Source organism: Pieris brassicae, chromosome 5 (genome assembly GCF_905147105.1).
Source record: "Pieris brassicae chromosome 5, ilPieBrab1.1, whole genome shotgun sequence".
In the NCBI taxonomy this organism is placed as follows: Eukaryota; Metazoa; Arthropoda; class Insecta; order Lepidoptera; family Pieridae; genus Pieris; species Pieris brassicae.
Genome location: NC_059669.1, coordinates 20,592,977 through 20,610,690, shown reverse-complemented (window position 1 = coordinate 20,610,690; position 17,714 = coordinate 20,592,977). Strand labels below are relative to the sequence as shown.

At 33.8% G+C, this 17,714-nt stretch overlaps 1 protein-coding gene across 7 annotated transcripts in view; it reads left to right on the top strand.

Annotated features, from left to right (window-relative positions):
• Nucleotides 1-17,180, top strand: part of LOC123709348 (putative polypeptide N-acetylgalactosaminyltransferase 9) — a 154,610-nt gene extending 137,430 nt beyond the window's left edge. For 3 of the 7 annotated variants that reach the window (XM_045660606.1, XM_045660607.1, XM_045660605.1), the window contains 11 exons: nt 5,107-5,133; nt 5,904-6,438; nt 7,565-7,609; nt 10,793-10,985; nt 11,774-11,943; nt 12,458-12,622; nt 12,833-13,296; nt 13,372-13,554; nt 13,954-14,070; nt 14,908-15,036; nt 15,539-17,180. In XM_045660606.1, the coding sequence (XP_045516562.1) occupies nt 6,207-6,438; nt 7,565-7,609; nt 10,793-10,985; nt 11,774-11,943; nt 12,458-12,622; nt 12,833-13,296; nt 13,372-13,554; nt 13,954-14,070; nt 14,908-15,036; nt 15,539-15,700 (1,860 nt within the window). In that variant the 5' untranslated portion in view covers nt 5,107-5,133; nt 5,904-6,206 and the 3' untranslated portion in view covers nt 15,701-17,180. Of the gene's footprint in view, nt 1-5,106; nt 5,134-5,903; nt 6,439-6,486; nt 6,669-7,564; nt 7,610-10,792; nt 10,986-11,773; nt 11,944-12,457; nt 12,623-12,832; nt 13,297-13,371; nt 13,555-13,689; nt 13,798-13,953; nt 14,071-14,286; nt 14,392-14,907; nt 15,037-15,538 lie in introns of those variants that run through there. The other 4 variants (XM_045660610.1, XM_045660608.1, XM_045660611.1 and 1 more) reach the window with 4 other exon arrangements.
• Nucleotides 17,181-17,714: the final 534 nt, after the last annotated feature.

Genomic DNA, 17,714 nt, shown 5'->3' with positions numbered 1-17,714 from the left:
TGTGAAACCAGCTGCCCACTGAAGTATTTCCGAACCAACTCGACTTAGGGTCCTTCAAGAAAAGAGCGTACAAATTCTTATAAGGCCGGTAACGCACTCGCGAGCCCTCTGGCATTGAGAGTGTCCATGAGCGGCGGTATCACTTAACATCAGGTGAGCCTCTTGCCCGTTTGCCCCCTATTTTATATAAAAAGTACACTTATGAACGTCAACAGAAAATATGTTTAATTGAATCTAAATTTACATTTACTACCAGTTCGCAAGTCATGGCCGTTAAGCAGACAAGAAAGTCTTCGCCAATGTTTCGCCAAATTTAGAGCATCTAAATAATCATCAAATTTGTAAAAAGCTTTATTGATTAATTTACGTTTAAGGTGAGTTTTGAATTTATTCAATGATAATTCTTTAATTTATAACCATTGGATGATGGCTTTTATTTGTATTTTAATTAGTTATAACGAGTTCTAAATTTATATATCCAGATTGTAAATATAGTAGTTAATATTTCATAATTTAATCGAGCAAAGTTTTCTCGAACCGTCCGAAGATCGCTTCTTAATTACCGCTTCGGACAACAACATAGTTGTAAATATTAATAACGAAACAAATCAATAAAACAAACGAAATAAGGTTATAAATAAATACTCTTAAATAACACAACTCGGGACAATTAATGTCGAAATGTAGGACTTTTCTATTTAAAATTCATCATTCTGATGGTAATGTACACAAACATGTAACACTATAGATCAACCCATAATTATGGTGTTAATTAGAAAATTGACTCATGTTTACTATTTTTATATTAAAAACATCTTTTGTATTTCCTATAAAGAATATAAAATATATTCTGACACAATAATATTTTGTACATAGTGAAGATTGCGCAAAGATAAGATTAAACTTAAAATCTTTTGTAGTTTTCTTTGCAGAATTAACTGGACTGCAACAACTAAGTGGATTAACAGACAAATAAAATGGATTACAAGTAGACGTGTATGGCATTAATACTTGCAAATGTCATTAGTGTTAGGGCATTGAACTCGCTGCAGGCTTCTGCAATTCTCGGATGTGCGAGCTATAAAAAGATGTGTATATAGAATTTAATACGAAGTAATAATATTATTACAAGTTTTATCGACGTTTATAGAATGGTAGACTATACAAGCATTTTGTTTTTTTCTTCTTACTGAAGGTCGTGCCTGTCTCGAAAAACCCTAACGAATACCTCGACTTGTTGCCTCTACACCACTCTATCATCAGCTTGTCACAACGCTTTAGGGACTTTGAGACCCATAGTTGCCAGACCAACGATAGACCTCGACGACTCCTGTTATCACTCCTCACAGTTTGTCAACACTTTCGGTTTTCTTCTGGCAATATGGCCAAAGTAGCTAAGCACCCGTCTCTTGGTGATTGTTTTTTTTTTATTTTTCATTCATTTTGAAAATGTATCTAAAGATTTTTAAGTTATCAATAGCAATAAGTTATAAATTTAACGAAACGTGCTGACGTTTTTCCTTTTCTATTCTGGTGGCTTTTTCTTGATATTATACATTTATTTCTGCAACGATTACGTTCAGTTACATCGTCTTAAATATTTATGGTTATTTATATTTCATTCGTTGATATTTGTTTGAATTAGGCGTTTTACCAGTGATGGGTATGTCGCCTACCAGCTACTAGCTTAATAAACCATTCAATTAACAGTCTAGCCGTTTAACTAAACAGCGCCGTTTAACTAGCGCCCTGAAAGATGTTCAGCCAGTTGATCAAACAGCTAGGCAAATGACTTGGCCGATGACGTTTCATAACTTGCCTAGCCTGTTGTCTGTTAATTGAAATTTAATTCCCCTTTCTTCCACTCTCAAACTCGAAACGAAACTCTTCAAACTGTCAATATGGCGTTACTAACCACAACTTTGATGGTGTTTTCCAAAGTACAAAAACAACAAGTACAATGGAAGAGTGTAGTGACAAAAATAATGTGAATTAAACATAAGCAATTTAATTTTAAATGAATTTTTTTATGTCATATGTTTGAACTTTTTTTAATTCTACCAAATAATGACTATATCGTTCAAATGGCCTAAGCATTAGCCAGCCAGTTTATTAAATATTGTAACAAACGCTATGCTATACCTTTCAGGCCGTTAGTAAAACGGCGCCGTCTAGTTAAAAGGCTAGGCCCTTAATTGAACGGCTAATTAAGCTAGTTGGCTGCGACTGGTACATCGCTGATCAGCTCAACAAAAAATTGAGAATAAGGTACAATAATAAATTACACGCGATTTAATAGGCTTTAACACTTGTTCCACTTAAACAGTTAAAATACTGTTTACATTGGGGTGTACGTAGGAATGAGTCCAACTAATAGAATAGGTAACACAAATCCCAGCATTTACTGAACGTCCCTTCGGAGCGACAAAATAAATGAACACCATTAGGCCGTATTAATGTTGAGCCTCAAGTTTAAATATCCCTTATATTAAACTTAATTACTTTAGTACCTTCATTTGATGGCTTTAATACCGACACTATAGTAGGTAAAACGCAATGGATTGAAATGTTTAATGTGTTTAAAATTGATGTTAGATTTGTTGTAAATTAATGTAAATATACATTTACTAATTTAAAATTAAAATTGAGTATTTGTCTATATTCATAATTATTATTAATATCTGTATGAGAAGGAACTACTGTGCCGGTTCGCTGGAGTTCATTGTTCAGATTCGCAGATTCGCAAACTATAGCAAGGATAGCGTTTAGCTTTTGTAGTTTGGAATTCAAAAGATTTCATCTTGTATTTTTATCCTAGTTCCTAATAAACATTCGATATACATTAATGGTTGTCTGCTACGCATTTTTTTATAACAAACTTGTTAACTCTTCGTGTCATCTATGTTTTCAAGATTGAAATTACTTAAAATAATTTATCGATTTCTGAAAGTCCATATTCCATTTTCGTGTCGTTCATGATCGTTGTCATATTCCAGTTTCTCGGAAACGTTCCATATAATAAGGTCATGTGACATATTATACAGGATTTGCTTTTGTATATAATACTAGAATATTTGTTGAGATTTCGCTACTAGACAAGATAAATAATAATAACCGAACATGTTAAATTTTCAGAAATATTCTTTCAGAAATTGTCTTTGTCCTTTCCCGACGAAATATTTATCGTATGAATTTGTTAAGCACTAAGGCTGATCATTACCCATATTTTTAATAGATACAGGAATGTGCCTGACGTATGTTCAGGGTCACGGAACTTAAACAATTTATAATGACGGTCGTGAAGACTGTAGATGTATTTTTTGTAATTAAATTTTTTACTATTATGACTAATTGGTGATTAAAAGTTAACGACTAATCAAACGGATATTATTTTTACCTTTTCGAATCAAGACGATAAAAGCAGGAATATGGAGGTACCCTCGTGGATAATAAATGCAGAAAACTACTATAAAAAGATGCTCTCGTAGGAGCGAAATTCTTGTGAAAAGAAACTAAAGATAACACGTAAGAGGTTTCTACAATCTCTTTGGTATTTAAGAACTTTGGAACTATAGAAATAACTAAAAAGTATTGCGTTCATTAAATTGAAATACCATTTTATTTAAAGATTATAAGGCTACAGTATTCTATATTACAACTGTTAATTATTGAATAAAATACGTGACTTACGTTATCCAGTTGTTAAATGCAAAGTGTACTGGTGAACTTGTGTGACGTTTGATATTGTTACGCCAATAGTAACCTCGTAGTCCTCTAAGTGAAGTCAGCATAAAATCGAACAGCGAAGGTCATGATCAGCACGCGTAGGCGTTCAATTAGAAAATATGCAAGGCCGATATTATGAAAGCTTCTTCTTGTAGCTTCGTACTGACTCATGCGAGAGTTCAGCCACTTGGAATGAATCGCAATGTATTATTTTTTATTTGTAACACAGGTATTGTTACTGTACATAATCTTAAGATATGTTGGCAAGAGCATTGCAGCATCCATTACAAACTGTAATAAAGAAAAGTTTAATTCTCAGTACTGTTATATTTACAGTACACAATAATACCAAGAGACCCGAAGTTTTGTTTTATATTAGCGGCTGCGGTAGATTTTTAAATGAAGTATCCTAATTCAGAGGTGGAACGTAATTTTTTGTGGTAAAACTTTGATATCAAAAGGGTGGTTTCACGAAATTGTGAGCGGCATACAAATAAGGACATTTTCATAAAAAAAATTGCTAAACTTTTCGGCGTACCGTTTCATTTTAAATATGCTGTAAATATACTTTGTTTGATAACAACTTTCGATAGTGTTAAGTAGACTGATTACGTGTAGCGAATGAAAGTGTTGTAAGGTTTTGGCAACTTAGCATCTGTTTTAGTGAAGCGTAAACTGAGTGACAAACAAATTATCATCGCTAAATGTCCACTATATTTAGCGATAATAATTAGGGTTTTTACTTAAAATACGTAAAAACATCCGCTTGTTATTATTAAACAGTTAATGACATCAACAGTTATTTTTAATTAATTAAAGAAGGTAGGAAGCGCCTTTTAATTTCGACGCTAACCTTACTTTCCAATATCAGGTTATTTTTAATAAAATTCTAATTTATTAAAGGCATAAAGCAATTATTCGAGGAGGTCTGGTCCACCTGTCGAATTTTGCTTATAAAGCAGTTTTCTTCGGTAATTAAAACGGCTTGCGGTTTTGGACTGGAGAAAGATGCTTTAAAAATATGCAAAGGCTTTTTTATGTTTAATGATAGCTGATTTTAATTAAATGTTCGAACACTCGTAGGTTGGAACCTTGTAATATTAAGCGCCTTGAAGTATGAAGATATAAATTTTATTTAATTATTTTTTGTACAATCCGCATTTCTTTTAACTATCGATCTAAACATATACAAATCGGTCTTTTGGATTCTTAATACTAAAAAAGCAATCATTACTTACTATCTGAAAAGGTTTAGTGTTATCTAATTGGAATAAATTATTATTATAATGAAATATTTCATTTTGTTACGAATACCTGGGCCAAATTATTCATAATAATAGCTGATAATTATATTTTTAACGCTGTTTTTCTTTGTTACAGATTACAACAAGGTCCCATAAACAAAGTGTAAGTTTGATCAAATTGTCCGTTTTATATCATTGCTAGAAAATCAACCCAACCTCTTGCCATGCTCCACGTTAGCCTTACTTAAATTCTTATTCGACATACATATTTTTAATTTAAAAAAAATTATCCTTAAAGTAAAGAAACATAAATGATGCCTATCATATTTTTCCTTTTTAGAAAGAAATTACTAGTAAATTAGATATAATTAGATAGATACACATTACGTAAAACATGTAATTAAAAAAACTACTTCCAAATAATTTTAATAAATTTTCGATTCAATCAAATGTGTGGGAAATACTGTTTTATATGGAAAAAACAAGCAAGCATTGCAGGATATTATTTCGTTTTGCAATACAATATAGTAATGTTGGTATCATTCTGCATTTTGTGTTCAAAAAGCGTAAGATTGCTGCATCGATGCAATCAGATGCTATCAGAAATTTCAAATTTTAGCCGTTTTAATACCTACCTATGAAAATGTATACTTCACGCGAATATGGTCTGTATTGTCGTGTATAATGGTCCAGTTTTCATCATCACAAGCACCCAATTAACTGATATGCCCGGGGGCGGGAATTTGACGAAAAATCGGTGACTATACAAACATGGATAGCTTCATATGTTCATTATCTACCCTTGGCGTTGGTGGGAGTCTTATTATAGTCTGTTCGAATTCTTTTTATAGCGTAATCTTGTTGACAGCGCAATTAAAAAATATAGGTATTTTATTTTCACTTTGGTGTGCTTACGTTCTATTGTTGTTACAGATTTGATGAAAGCTAAAATGGACTACGTTAGACGAAGGAATGGCCAGAGATGAATTTGAGAACTAGGAAGAAACTTTTATTAGCAAAAATATAGCCTTAGTTTAGTTTTAAAAGCCAAAGTCATGTAAAGTATATTAAGCCCTGAACTCATCATATCTTGTATCATATCGGAGAATCATCATTGGACATATCTCATTATGCTAGTCACCTATATGTGATTATAGATAGTAAAAAATATTGCTCAAAATCTACAAAAAGTATTCCTAGATAGAAATTAATATAGAAAGTGGAAATTCATTGACGATGAAGTACAGCACGTTTTTCTTACGGAGAAGGACGCTGATCCTGAAGGCTGTGTTAATACTGACAGCGCTGTGGTTCATGGTAGCGCTGTTGACAACGAATGGAGCCACGAGGAATGCTATTGGCGCTGCGCCCATCGAGTACGAGGATGCTGAGGCCAAGCCGTTAAAAATGGCGAAGCCGACAGCCACTAAGAGAAAAAGTGAATCATATGGAAATAATCTGTCTGATGGTACGTTTTTAGTATACAAATTGCATGCGCTTTGGCATTAAGACGTTGCATGCTTAAACTATACACACAGTTTAAAATCCAATAATCGTTCTCTCCGATTTTACGAGCTACGCCTGAACAAGAAAACCACATTAAAATCGATGAAAATAATGTTTCTTTTTTTCATTTCGTTATCGAAGTGAATTCGCCCATGTGGATATAAAACTGTGGCAGCCTCGTAGTGGTTCGCTGTGAGTTTTCCGTAATAAAATATGCAATTATTTTAAAATTTATATGCCACGTTTTCCCGTTACGCTCCATCGCCTGTTGGGATTTTATGACCCTTGTAAATAATGGCTCCATTCGAGAGCCCCTTTTGTATTCTTAGTTAGGAGTTTAGATTCTAATACGATCATTAGACGCTTTAGCCACTTTGCATGCCATTGTTTTGATCACGACCGCAATTACGGATTGCATTAGTAAAACACAAATTATATTTTATGTAAATGCTTAAATTGTTAGCCTATATGTATGTTTATGGGTTGAAAGTTTCAAGATGTCCACTCCATCCGATGAAGTTTTGCGTTTTGAAATAGTCACATTGTTAAACGCCTGAAACCTCAAATAGATATTGAATCTCTTGTCGTTTTAACTTGTGTCTTTAAAGATAAACGCGACAAGACACTTTTTGATTGAGGCCTAATAATGTAGACATACTAATAAAATACAGCTTTGATAATAAAATTATTGTAACGTTACGCGAGCTTTATACATGGTGCTGGGCTAGTTTGTGTATTATCGCATATAAAATTGTGATAAGAAGCCTTTGTAAATTTATTTGTATGCATAAACCAGTATACCTATTTGCACTTAACTAAAAAAGTCTTTGAAAAGTTCAAAGTCTTTTTTTAATTAATTTTAGTAATAACAAAATAATTATTCTAATTTTATGAATAGAAATTCTTTTCTGTTCCAAATTTATAAAATATTATCGGGCCAGTCGTTGCGGATTACTTTTGTGATTTTATGATATTTACATTAAGATATTGATCTCAATTTATTTTGAATAAATTAATTGTATTATGTTAAGTGCAAAATGGTAGTTGTATAGTGATATTGCATGATAACTTATATTTATCCATCACAGCACGAACTCGGGTTGATTGGATCGGTCGCATCGCAGGCATCGAAGGTAATGCATGTTTCGTTTGTATTTTTATTAATTAAACATTTACTAAATAAGTAACATTTTCCTTCACAATTGTACATAGCATCTAAACAATTGGAATTGGCTATTTTATGACTCTACCAGTGCTGGTATTTGGATCCTATAGTGATAAAAATAGTTATTACTTACTGTCCAGTATTGATTTCTTCTACCCGAATTTAATTCATTTCTTACAAACTGTGAAGGCGCTTGGGATCGATAGAAAATTTTCAATGTTAAAGTCGAGATTGCTCTTTATATTAACATTTAAAGAATACCAGCGCGGGTGCAGTCCGTTCTATTGTGTAATATATAATGAATATGTATATGTAGAATCATATATTGGATGAATATAATATCTCATTGTTATTGAACTAATACAATATTTTACGCACATTGACTTTATGCTTTCGTTTTTATGTTATAAAGATTATTTTGGTATATCTCGATAACCGCCCTTCGGATAATTTGATTTTGTTTCGAGCCTAACACCTAAACTAGAAACATAGAACTCTTTCAATTCGCGACTAAATGTCAATATTAAGATCTCCAGGTGTATTTTATCATAATTAGATGCAATTTGAAATATATTTGTATTTATATTTATATGTACTAATGCGAATAGAGAAAATTAGGAGCTCTGTGCGGATTATCAAATAAACTGTATATTAAGGATTATAAATAAAAGTAATTCAAACCTAAATCGTCATTAGTAAGTCACATTTAATCAATTAACAACACGTTAAGTCAATTAATGGTGGGATTTTAACGCTAAGGACTCACGAGGCGGTATTCACCCGCGCCCGTCGTTTCGTCGAAGTTTCTGTTTTTCTTAAAAGTTCTAAATAACTAGATACCGTCATTCGAAAATAATTTAAGTACTTTTCTTGATCCTTCTTTAACTCATTAATAGGAGTAACAAATAATCCATAAAGATCTCCTTTTAGGCCTTCTTTTTTTTAAATCTTCTGTGAAGTAAGTATAACGTAACATCTCGATTTTGGTGTGTCCACGGCGGTTTGGAACTCAACTGATTCTTTAACCGCCCTTACCATAAGACTTTGTTATTATTTAATCACTCTTAACCACTGTTGTACATCTAATCAAATAAATAATTTGTTTTATCATCCACACAGTGCACCTTAATTCAGTTCTGAATGCACAGAAAACAAAAGAGCATCATCTACAGTTAGCTGTTTAAAATTGTAGTTTTGTGAGATAAAACATTAGAAATCATATATAAACATTTCATTTGACTAAATGTCAGTATTAGCATTATACCTAATAGTTTCATTGAATATTATAGCTCAGTTCCCATGCATTGAAGGGATGTATATATTAATACAAGCGCGCCGTTCATACATATCAGTTGAATTACAACATCCGAGCTATTTACTTTCACGTCTATGCGACGATTAGAAGCACTTTAATAACTGAAATAGCATTGAGTTTCGATCGATTTCGATGTTGCGTAGACATTTAAGAGTACCTTATTACGGTAAAGATTATTTTAGATTTATTGACGTTTGGTCGCAAATTATATACCTAGTCACATGAGACTTAACAGTTTAACTTAATAGCCATGTTGTTTGAACTGCATTCACCAATCTTCAGTATTTATTAACACTTCGTTACATTAAAATAAAAAAATTTACATAATTAATTCAAACGGAGGGCAACTGGCGGCCTTATCGCTATACATATATACACTGCGAGTAAAGAAAAATTAATAAAAATGTATTAAATTACATAAGATAGGCAAGAAGTGCAAAAATACATGTTATACACATTTATTAAGACAATATTTAGATAACACATATTGTACATGTATTTTCTAAATGAAGGTAAACCTATAAAAATATATTTTTGTTATTGAAAGTTTATTTAGCCACTTTAAAACATTTTTCATTTTAATGTTTAAACTCCGGAAGGGTAGTTATCGTTAATTAATTCGTTGTCAAAGTCGCGTTCTCGTATAAACTATGTAATATATATATACCTAGGTAACACTGAAAATGTTTAGAAAACGAAAAGCGGTTTAATGTAGAATATTGCCAATACTTTTATTATTTTTCGAAGTAATATCTGTTCCTCTCTACACATCGTCGCATTCTATGGAACCACTGAGAAAAGCAGTGGGCTCATTCTTTCTTAGGAGTCTCTTCTATGCCATTTTCGTACGCTTTCACCGCATCTTCAGGGCTCATAATTATATAGTTAGTTCTTGGGAATGAATTGAAAGTCGCAGGGCGCCAGGTCAGGACTGTATGGCGGATGACTCATTATCTCAACACCTGCCATAGTCAAATATTCACCAGTCAATGCGAAGGTGTTTTTGGTCGTCGGTTAAAGTATGGTTAATCCATCTAGTACAAAGCTGCCTGACGCCTAAATGTTCGTGTTAAATTTTTTGAACTTGACTCATACCAATGCCTAGCCTGGCCCGCATCTGCTGGATAGGTCACTCTCTTATCTTCCTCTATCATGCGTCGCACAGCACTGATGTTATCTTCGGTAGTCGCTGTTAAAGGACGCAGATCATCAAGCAATTGTAAATAGTGGCACGTGATGGGGCACTTAATTAAGAATTGATAATCGCAGCCCACCATAGCTTTTTTGTGGAGTAAGCCTATAACGAAAGTCATTGACCGAACATTTTCTCGCGATAGGTTAATTTACACGTGTAAGTTTTAGACTTGCCGCGAATTCACAAAAACAAATGACAAATGAATGCAATATACAGCATTAGTGTAACCAAAGAGTTCTAAAATTGAAATTCAAAAAAGTTTTCATTAGCAATGTTTCTTACTGGCTAGTTTTAAACATTTTCAGTGTTACCAACGTATATATAACAATCTTGCTTGAATAAAGAACCCCACGCTCATAAAAACTAAATGAGTCTAAGTGCACTGTTTTAACTGAAACGTTCATTCTGCAAATTGCGGTTTATATAAATAATGGATTAAGAAGCTTAATAAAACCTTACTGTAATAAAAATATATATTTTTTTATAATTGAAGACAAAACCCCGTCAGGCAGTGAATTTACGGTGAAATAACAGTAATTTTTCAAATTCAAGAACGTAGTTTAATGTTTTGTCCTTATGTAAACCTGATATAACATTCACAAAGCTTATATTTTTATTAATTCTTAAAATTTAATTCGAAGGGTTAGGCGTGATTGCCGCGCCAGGGTCGGATAATGCACCCGGCGAGCTCGGGAAACCAGTTGTATTACCTAAGAATATGAGCGAAGAGGCGAAAACTGCGGTCTCCGAAGGGTGGAAAAAGAATGCGTTCAATCAGTACGTGAGTGACCTGATATCGATTAGGCGGAAACTACCCGACCCGAGGGATGAGTGGTAAGTCCTCTTGATATGTGGGTAATAGGAGGATTGTGGATGGAATTTCATCAAAAATAGTGTGGGTTGATAGATTTCAGTGGATGTGTCGTAAAATGAATATGAATGTCTTTGTCGATTTTTAGAGGGATGTAATTTATATAATGGAAAGGTTTGTTTATATCAATGAACCGGATTTAACTGTGAACAACGAGTTGCTGATTGGGTTGTATGCCGATTTTAATTATCGACATTTCATCAGGCAGTGTTCTTTTTAAGTTAAAGGTAAAATTAACTATTCAAAAGAAACCTTCTTAGAAGAACTCAAAAGAACTCTTCTCTAAACCTTCTTCTTAATTACTGTTTCATTAGTAATTTTTAAATCTAGTAGTAAGTAGGTGATCTAGGTAGGCTTCCTGTGTTTGACACATGCTGTCGACTTGTTGGGTCTAAAGCAAGCTGGTTGCCTCACGATTTTCTTCACCGTTCAAACGAATGTTAAATGCGCACATAGACAGATACTACATTGATCCACAGTGGCGGATCGACCGTACTACCTCAGGGATGAGAGCTGAACTTACCAAATAACAATCAATCTAAAATTAGCAAGATTAAATAATTTTATATAAATCTCATAGATAATTAAAGTTAAGTTTAATATCTACTCTGAATCTGTGGGATTGACAATTGACAACCACCCATTCCTAATACAATTCTAGAATTTATTTCCACCCACAATTTAAACTTCGAACATAAAGTTACATTTGAATTTTAAAATTCAAGCTGCTAATAAATGCAATTTCCCACAGGTGTAAGCAATCGGGTCGTTATCTAGAGGACCTGCCGCAGACGTCTGTAGTGATATGCTTCCACAACGAAGCCTGGTCCGTACTTCTAAGGACCGTGCATTCAGTCATCGATCGCTCGCCTCCGCACTTAATAAAGGAGATAGTACTCGTAGACGATTTCTCCGATATGCGTTAGTATTCACATTTAAATTGAATTATATTCACTTAGCGACAAAAATTTAGATTTAAAGTAAGTTAGTTATGTTCATCGTGTATTATTAGAAAATAAGCTGCAATTTTAGTTGATCTGCAAATATTAAAATATAAAAACTTTGTGTATAACACATTCGCTGAAGTAAAGGAACAAATTAAATTCACTGCAGTATAATTCCAATATGTAACTTGTAAGTCATCTTTTTGATTTGATTGAGGATCATGAGGGCGTTTTTACTTTGATGGAATTTTCAATTTAATGAAAAAGTTCTTATATTGTTAAGAACTCTTTATTAAATTCATGCCTTTGATATACCATTGGGACATTTCAAAACGTACAAAAGTATGCTTTGATGTTGGAGGTAAAATATTTCCTCAAAGTCGGAAAGTCACAAATGTTTCTGGAACATTACCGCCTCTGTTGGTTTTATTGGATGATGGACGATAAAGCCGGACTCTTAAATGAGTGAAGTCATGTTTTATATTTTACAGCACACCTAATGCAACAACTGGATGACTATATGTCATCATTACCCAAAGTGCGTATAGTGCGAGCGACGAGACGGGAGGGTTTAATTCGCGCGAGACTGCTCGGCGCTAGATACGTTACTGCGCCAGTACTTACTTATCTGGACAGTCATTGTGAATGTACAGAAGGTATGTAGTTTTGTGATTAATATGATTAATTGTTAATAGGTTTCATCTCAACAGTGAATTGTTATGATAACTTAGATTTTTCTGAACTCTTTCTTTTTCATCTTTTCTGACTGACCTTTGCTTTTTAATATAAATAAGGTTTGATCAAATTTCTCCGTTATATCACATTGCATTGTGTAGTATAAATCAAAATCGTGTGGACGTTTTCAGGTTGGTTGGAGCCTTTACTTGATAGGATTGCTCGGAACAAGACAACTGTGGTATGTCCTGTAATTGACGTTATCGACGACAACACACTGGAGTATCACTACAGGGACTCGTCGTCTGTCAATGTCGGTGGTTTCGACTGGAATCTCCAGTTCAATTGGCACCCGGTGCCCGCTAAAGAGAGATCGAGACACAAACACACAGCAGAACCTGTCTGGTCCCCGACCATGGCAGGAGGCCTGTTCGCGATTGACAAAGAGTTTTTCGAACGACTCGGTACCTACGACAGCGGTTTCGATATATGGGGCGGAGAGAATTTAGAATTATCTTTCAAAACTTGGATGTGCGGCGGAACTTTAGAAATCGTTCCGTGCTCGCACGTAGGTCATATATTCAGAAAACGATCGCCGTATAAATGGCGTACGGGCGTTAATGTGCTCAAGAAGAATTCTGTTAGGTTGGCGGAGGTAAGGACTTTCAATAATTTTAATACAACGTTCAAGTTTTAGAAGTTTTGGGAAAATTCAATCTTTGTTTCACAGGTATGGCTAGACGACTACGCCAAGTATTATTATCAACGAGTAGGTAACGACAAAGGTGATTATGGTGACATTAGCAGCAGATTGGCGCTACGAGAAAATCTCGGATGTAAATCGTTTGAGTGGTATTTGAAGAACATTTACCCCGAGCTATTTATTCCCGGCGAGTCTGTAGCGCATGGAGAGGTATGTGTTGTTTTTTTAGATGTTAAATAATTTATGAGCTGCAATTAATATGACTGTCCAGTAATAGACGACAATGTACGTGTATATGTCAAATGTCTGATGATCTATCAAAATTGTATAACAATTTCCGTGCAGATTCGTAATGTCGCCTTTCAAAAGACTTGTTTGGATTCACCGACGCGCAAGTCGGACCACCATAAACCAGTCGGAATTTATCCGTGTCATCGGCAAGGAGGAAACCAGGTCTTTCTTATCTTAGAGTTCGCGCGGCAGTACCATTTTGATCTTTGTTTTGGCTGTTTCGATCTGTCTGCACTCGCATTATAGCACGATTGGATGTACCATTTTTTGTCACCTTGCACGATTATGAATTTTAGTTTTTATAATGCTAATTACTAGATGTGGATTCAAGCACTCGACCGCCGTTACTGCCTTGACGGCGCGGTTCTTGACGATACTGAAGAGGAACCAGGCGTGTTAATGTTGCATACATGCCATCGAGGTGGTGGCAACCAGGTATCACAATTGAGATCCGTGTGAAAAATCTACGGGGTAGTTGCCTCTTCTCTCCACCTCCCGGCTTGTTTGATTAATCCATTTTTAGATTTAGTGAACCACTTTCACCCTTTTAGTTGTTGTTTGAGATTTGGATTTTTAAATTTTCTCAAACAATAACTATATTTGCACGCTTGCTTGTTGTGGCACGTTTGTTTTAACTTTGGATGGCATTAGATCGGGAATTCCGGCTCGGATATGTGCCTCGACTCGGCCGCTGGACCGGAAGATATGAAAAAGTCCGTTAACCTCTGGCCCTGTCATGGAGAATACGGGAATCAGGTTTGTGAATGCCGAGACTGTACATTGCTTTTGCTTTATCATGTAATTTTATCGTATGGAATTCATCTATCTATATTTAAGAATAATTTCATTTTCGTTTAAACATGTATTCGATAATAATGCATGAGCTTGGAACGAAACAGCTTTAATACATTGTATTAAATTTATAAACCCTAATACGGGTGACATATTTTACTTACATTTTCAGATACTCTCACTTTACTTATAAAGTATTCTGCCTTGGTACTGCCGCTACGAATATTAATATCTAGTTTATAAGTATTTGTATCTAATTATTTGAACTCTCTGCTTCCATTTAAATAATATCATTCTATTTATGCATTACATTTTTCTTAAATATGAGCTTTCAGTTCAATTGAGGTTTGACTTGCTTTCGGGATTACAGTTTTAATAAACAATATCATTTCTTTATGGGAGTTCTAATGTATCTTTCAATTTAAAGTCTAATTCGCTTGAAAGCTTTGGCGCTAAAGGTATCGTCTTAAATATTTTCAGTACTGGATGTATTCGAAGAACGGTGAAATACGTCGTGATGAAACCTGCCTTGACTATTCGGGACATGATGTTGTCCTCTATCCGTGTCATGGTGCCAAGGGCAACCAATTATGGCTGTACGACCCCAACGTAAGTTAATGGGTATTTATTAACATGCCAATATAACATCGACAAATTGCAACGTTGTCAGGCGTAACTAATAAAGTACGACGACCTTTTACGTTATAATTCGAAAATGTTATTACGTTTTTGAATTAGGACTTATTTTGGAAAGTTTGGAGTTGTCACATATAACACAAACACATACACACACACACGTATATACATAGCTTACTGTAAAGTTATTAATGTCACTTTGTCATGTTGTTTTGATCAACTACGTGTAAGTTAATCCACAGTTAATATGTTGTTTAATATAGTAAAATTTCAGTTTCCGACCCACTGGTTAAACGTATGCGCGAAACTTGAAGTTCACCTATAAAATATATTACGTTTTTAGGAATTTGTTACGGAATTTAATGTGTAAAATTTTAAATGTTCCGTAAATACAGATGTAAAATAAATTAAATAGGAATTTTGTTCAAGCGTTATCATTTGACTACTTCATGTGTACCATACATTTGATTTACAGACTAAGTTACTAAAACACGGCTCGAGTGAGAAATGCATGGCGATTAACAGGAATAAAGACAAAATTGTGATGGAGTCATGTAAAGAGGGTGAGTCGCGACAAATGTGGAACATGGAGAACTTCAACCCGGACAGACTCAGTCCAGAACTCCTGGGCGAGTAGCCGGAGGCCTATGACGAGTTGCTATTCATATAAAGACATTAAAACTTTGTTCTGTGCTTTGTGCTTGACCCCGTTAGGCCTATTAAGCTAAATATATTTTTTCTTACGACTGCATATCGTATTCTTAGTTGTAACGTGTACATATCTACTACATATTAGATTTTATCTGTCTAGATAAATGTCCAGAATACAGAAATTTTATATTTATAAAGAATTTATTTTGTTTTGTCGTTTCGAAGATTTATTATAGAAATTAGTTGAACTGAAATTTGTATGTGATTTGGAACGAAGTGAACACATTTCGTTATTACAGCGTATTAAGGATTTTTATTAAAACTATATCGTAAATAATAAAGTCGCAATTTATAGTATTACATTTTATTTCTTCATACACTTATTAACTGAATACAAATTTGATTATTTTCAAATTGTTGAATTACATTCCAGTCAGCTAAGCTGGTCTGTATCTGTCAAATGGTGTTAACGTTGTGAAAGAAAGCGACGGCTACATATCAGTGTTTTAAGAATTTGTTTGAGTAATTGGCTATTTATACCTATTAAATTCATAAAAAAAACAACATTCTTTATTCATAAAAATATATTTTGCTTGTGCTCATCTGTCACTCGTCATCATAGCATAAAATCAATTTGAGTGATATAGACGAGAGCGTGCTGATTTGCTTTTATGAACTAGGTGGTTTATCTTAAACATTCCTCTTTGTGATATCTTATTTATATACTTAATACTGCCAGTAATGTATGAATTCAGTTATATTTAAATAAGTATTTTATATATATTATAATGTGCCGTGTTTATTTCTTTTCGCACCTGATTGACACAATATTCATCTACGTACTATAACATAGTCGTCCTATTAAATCTCTATTGAAATATCTAAAAAAATTGCTATAAAATTTACAGCCCAATTTCTTAACGAAGCCGTAAGCAATGTTATGTCAGTGATATATACAAAATGGCCTAACTTATATTACTTAACGAGTCTAGGTATCGGTCCTGTTTAGAATTTATTTGTTAGTGTGAAATATTAGCCTAGTGTTTGACATATCATTTTACAAACGCTAAAACAAATCTGTAAGTTTAGGTCTATAGTACGTTGTTGAAAACGACTATCATATACAAAATATCTTGGTTTTCACGTCTATGTATTTGTTTAGAAATTTTTTTATTACACAATTGTAGTTCATAGAAAAATTGTTGTAGTAAATTCAAAATTGTTGACGTTGTATAGTTTGTTAGCCATAACTACTAATTAAAAGTACTGTTTTAAGTAGCTTTACTCTGTACATAATATGATATACGGCATAAATGTATAAAAATTAAGTTAGGATGTTATAAATGTGCCTTATATTTACGTAACGTATTTCATGTTAAATTTCTGTATATAATGACTCTAAATGTATCTTGTCGATAGATGGCGGTAGTAGTATTTGTAAAATAAAGCATTATGTTGGATTTTTATTCTGTGGTTTTATTTTAATTATATTTTGAAAATAGAAACTCATCTTTTAAAATATTCTATTTATATAAAACCTTTTCATGAATATTTAAATTCTATTCAGCTATGGGCTTGCCGAATTGTCAATCTTCAATGTATTACTGATCGGCTTGATTCTCACTCTACGCACTACAAAGTGTACTATGGAGAGTGTTCTGAAGAGTTGAGTTGATCCCTATTGCCTCGTTTGATCACCATACGAGCCGTATTAACTCAAAATTTCGTCCGCATCACCTTTTGATGGCTGGAAGTTTTTCAAGGTCCTGGTTCACTAGACATTTTCTTTTGCTAACTAGCGAACTGAGCAATCGACACCCGATAGGGGTCATCTCTGGGAGAGCTTCCGACGAGTAAAGTAGTGATTCATAGGCTTGTAAGGCACCCATTAAAATATTAGTGTCCATAGGCTGCACTGACTGCCTTTTATGGGCGTCCCGTAGGCTCGTTGTTCCCCTATCCTAGGGAACCTGAAAAAAAGGAAATAGACGAAGCAGGGC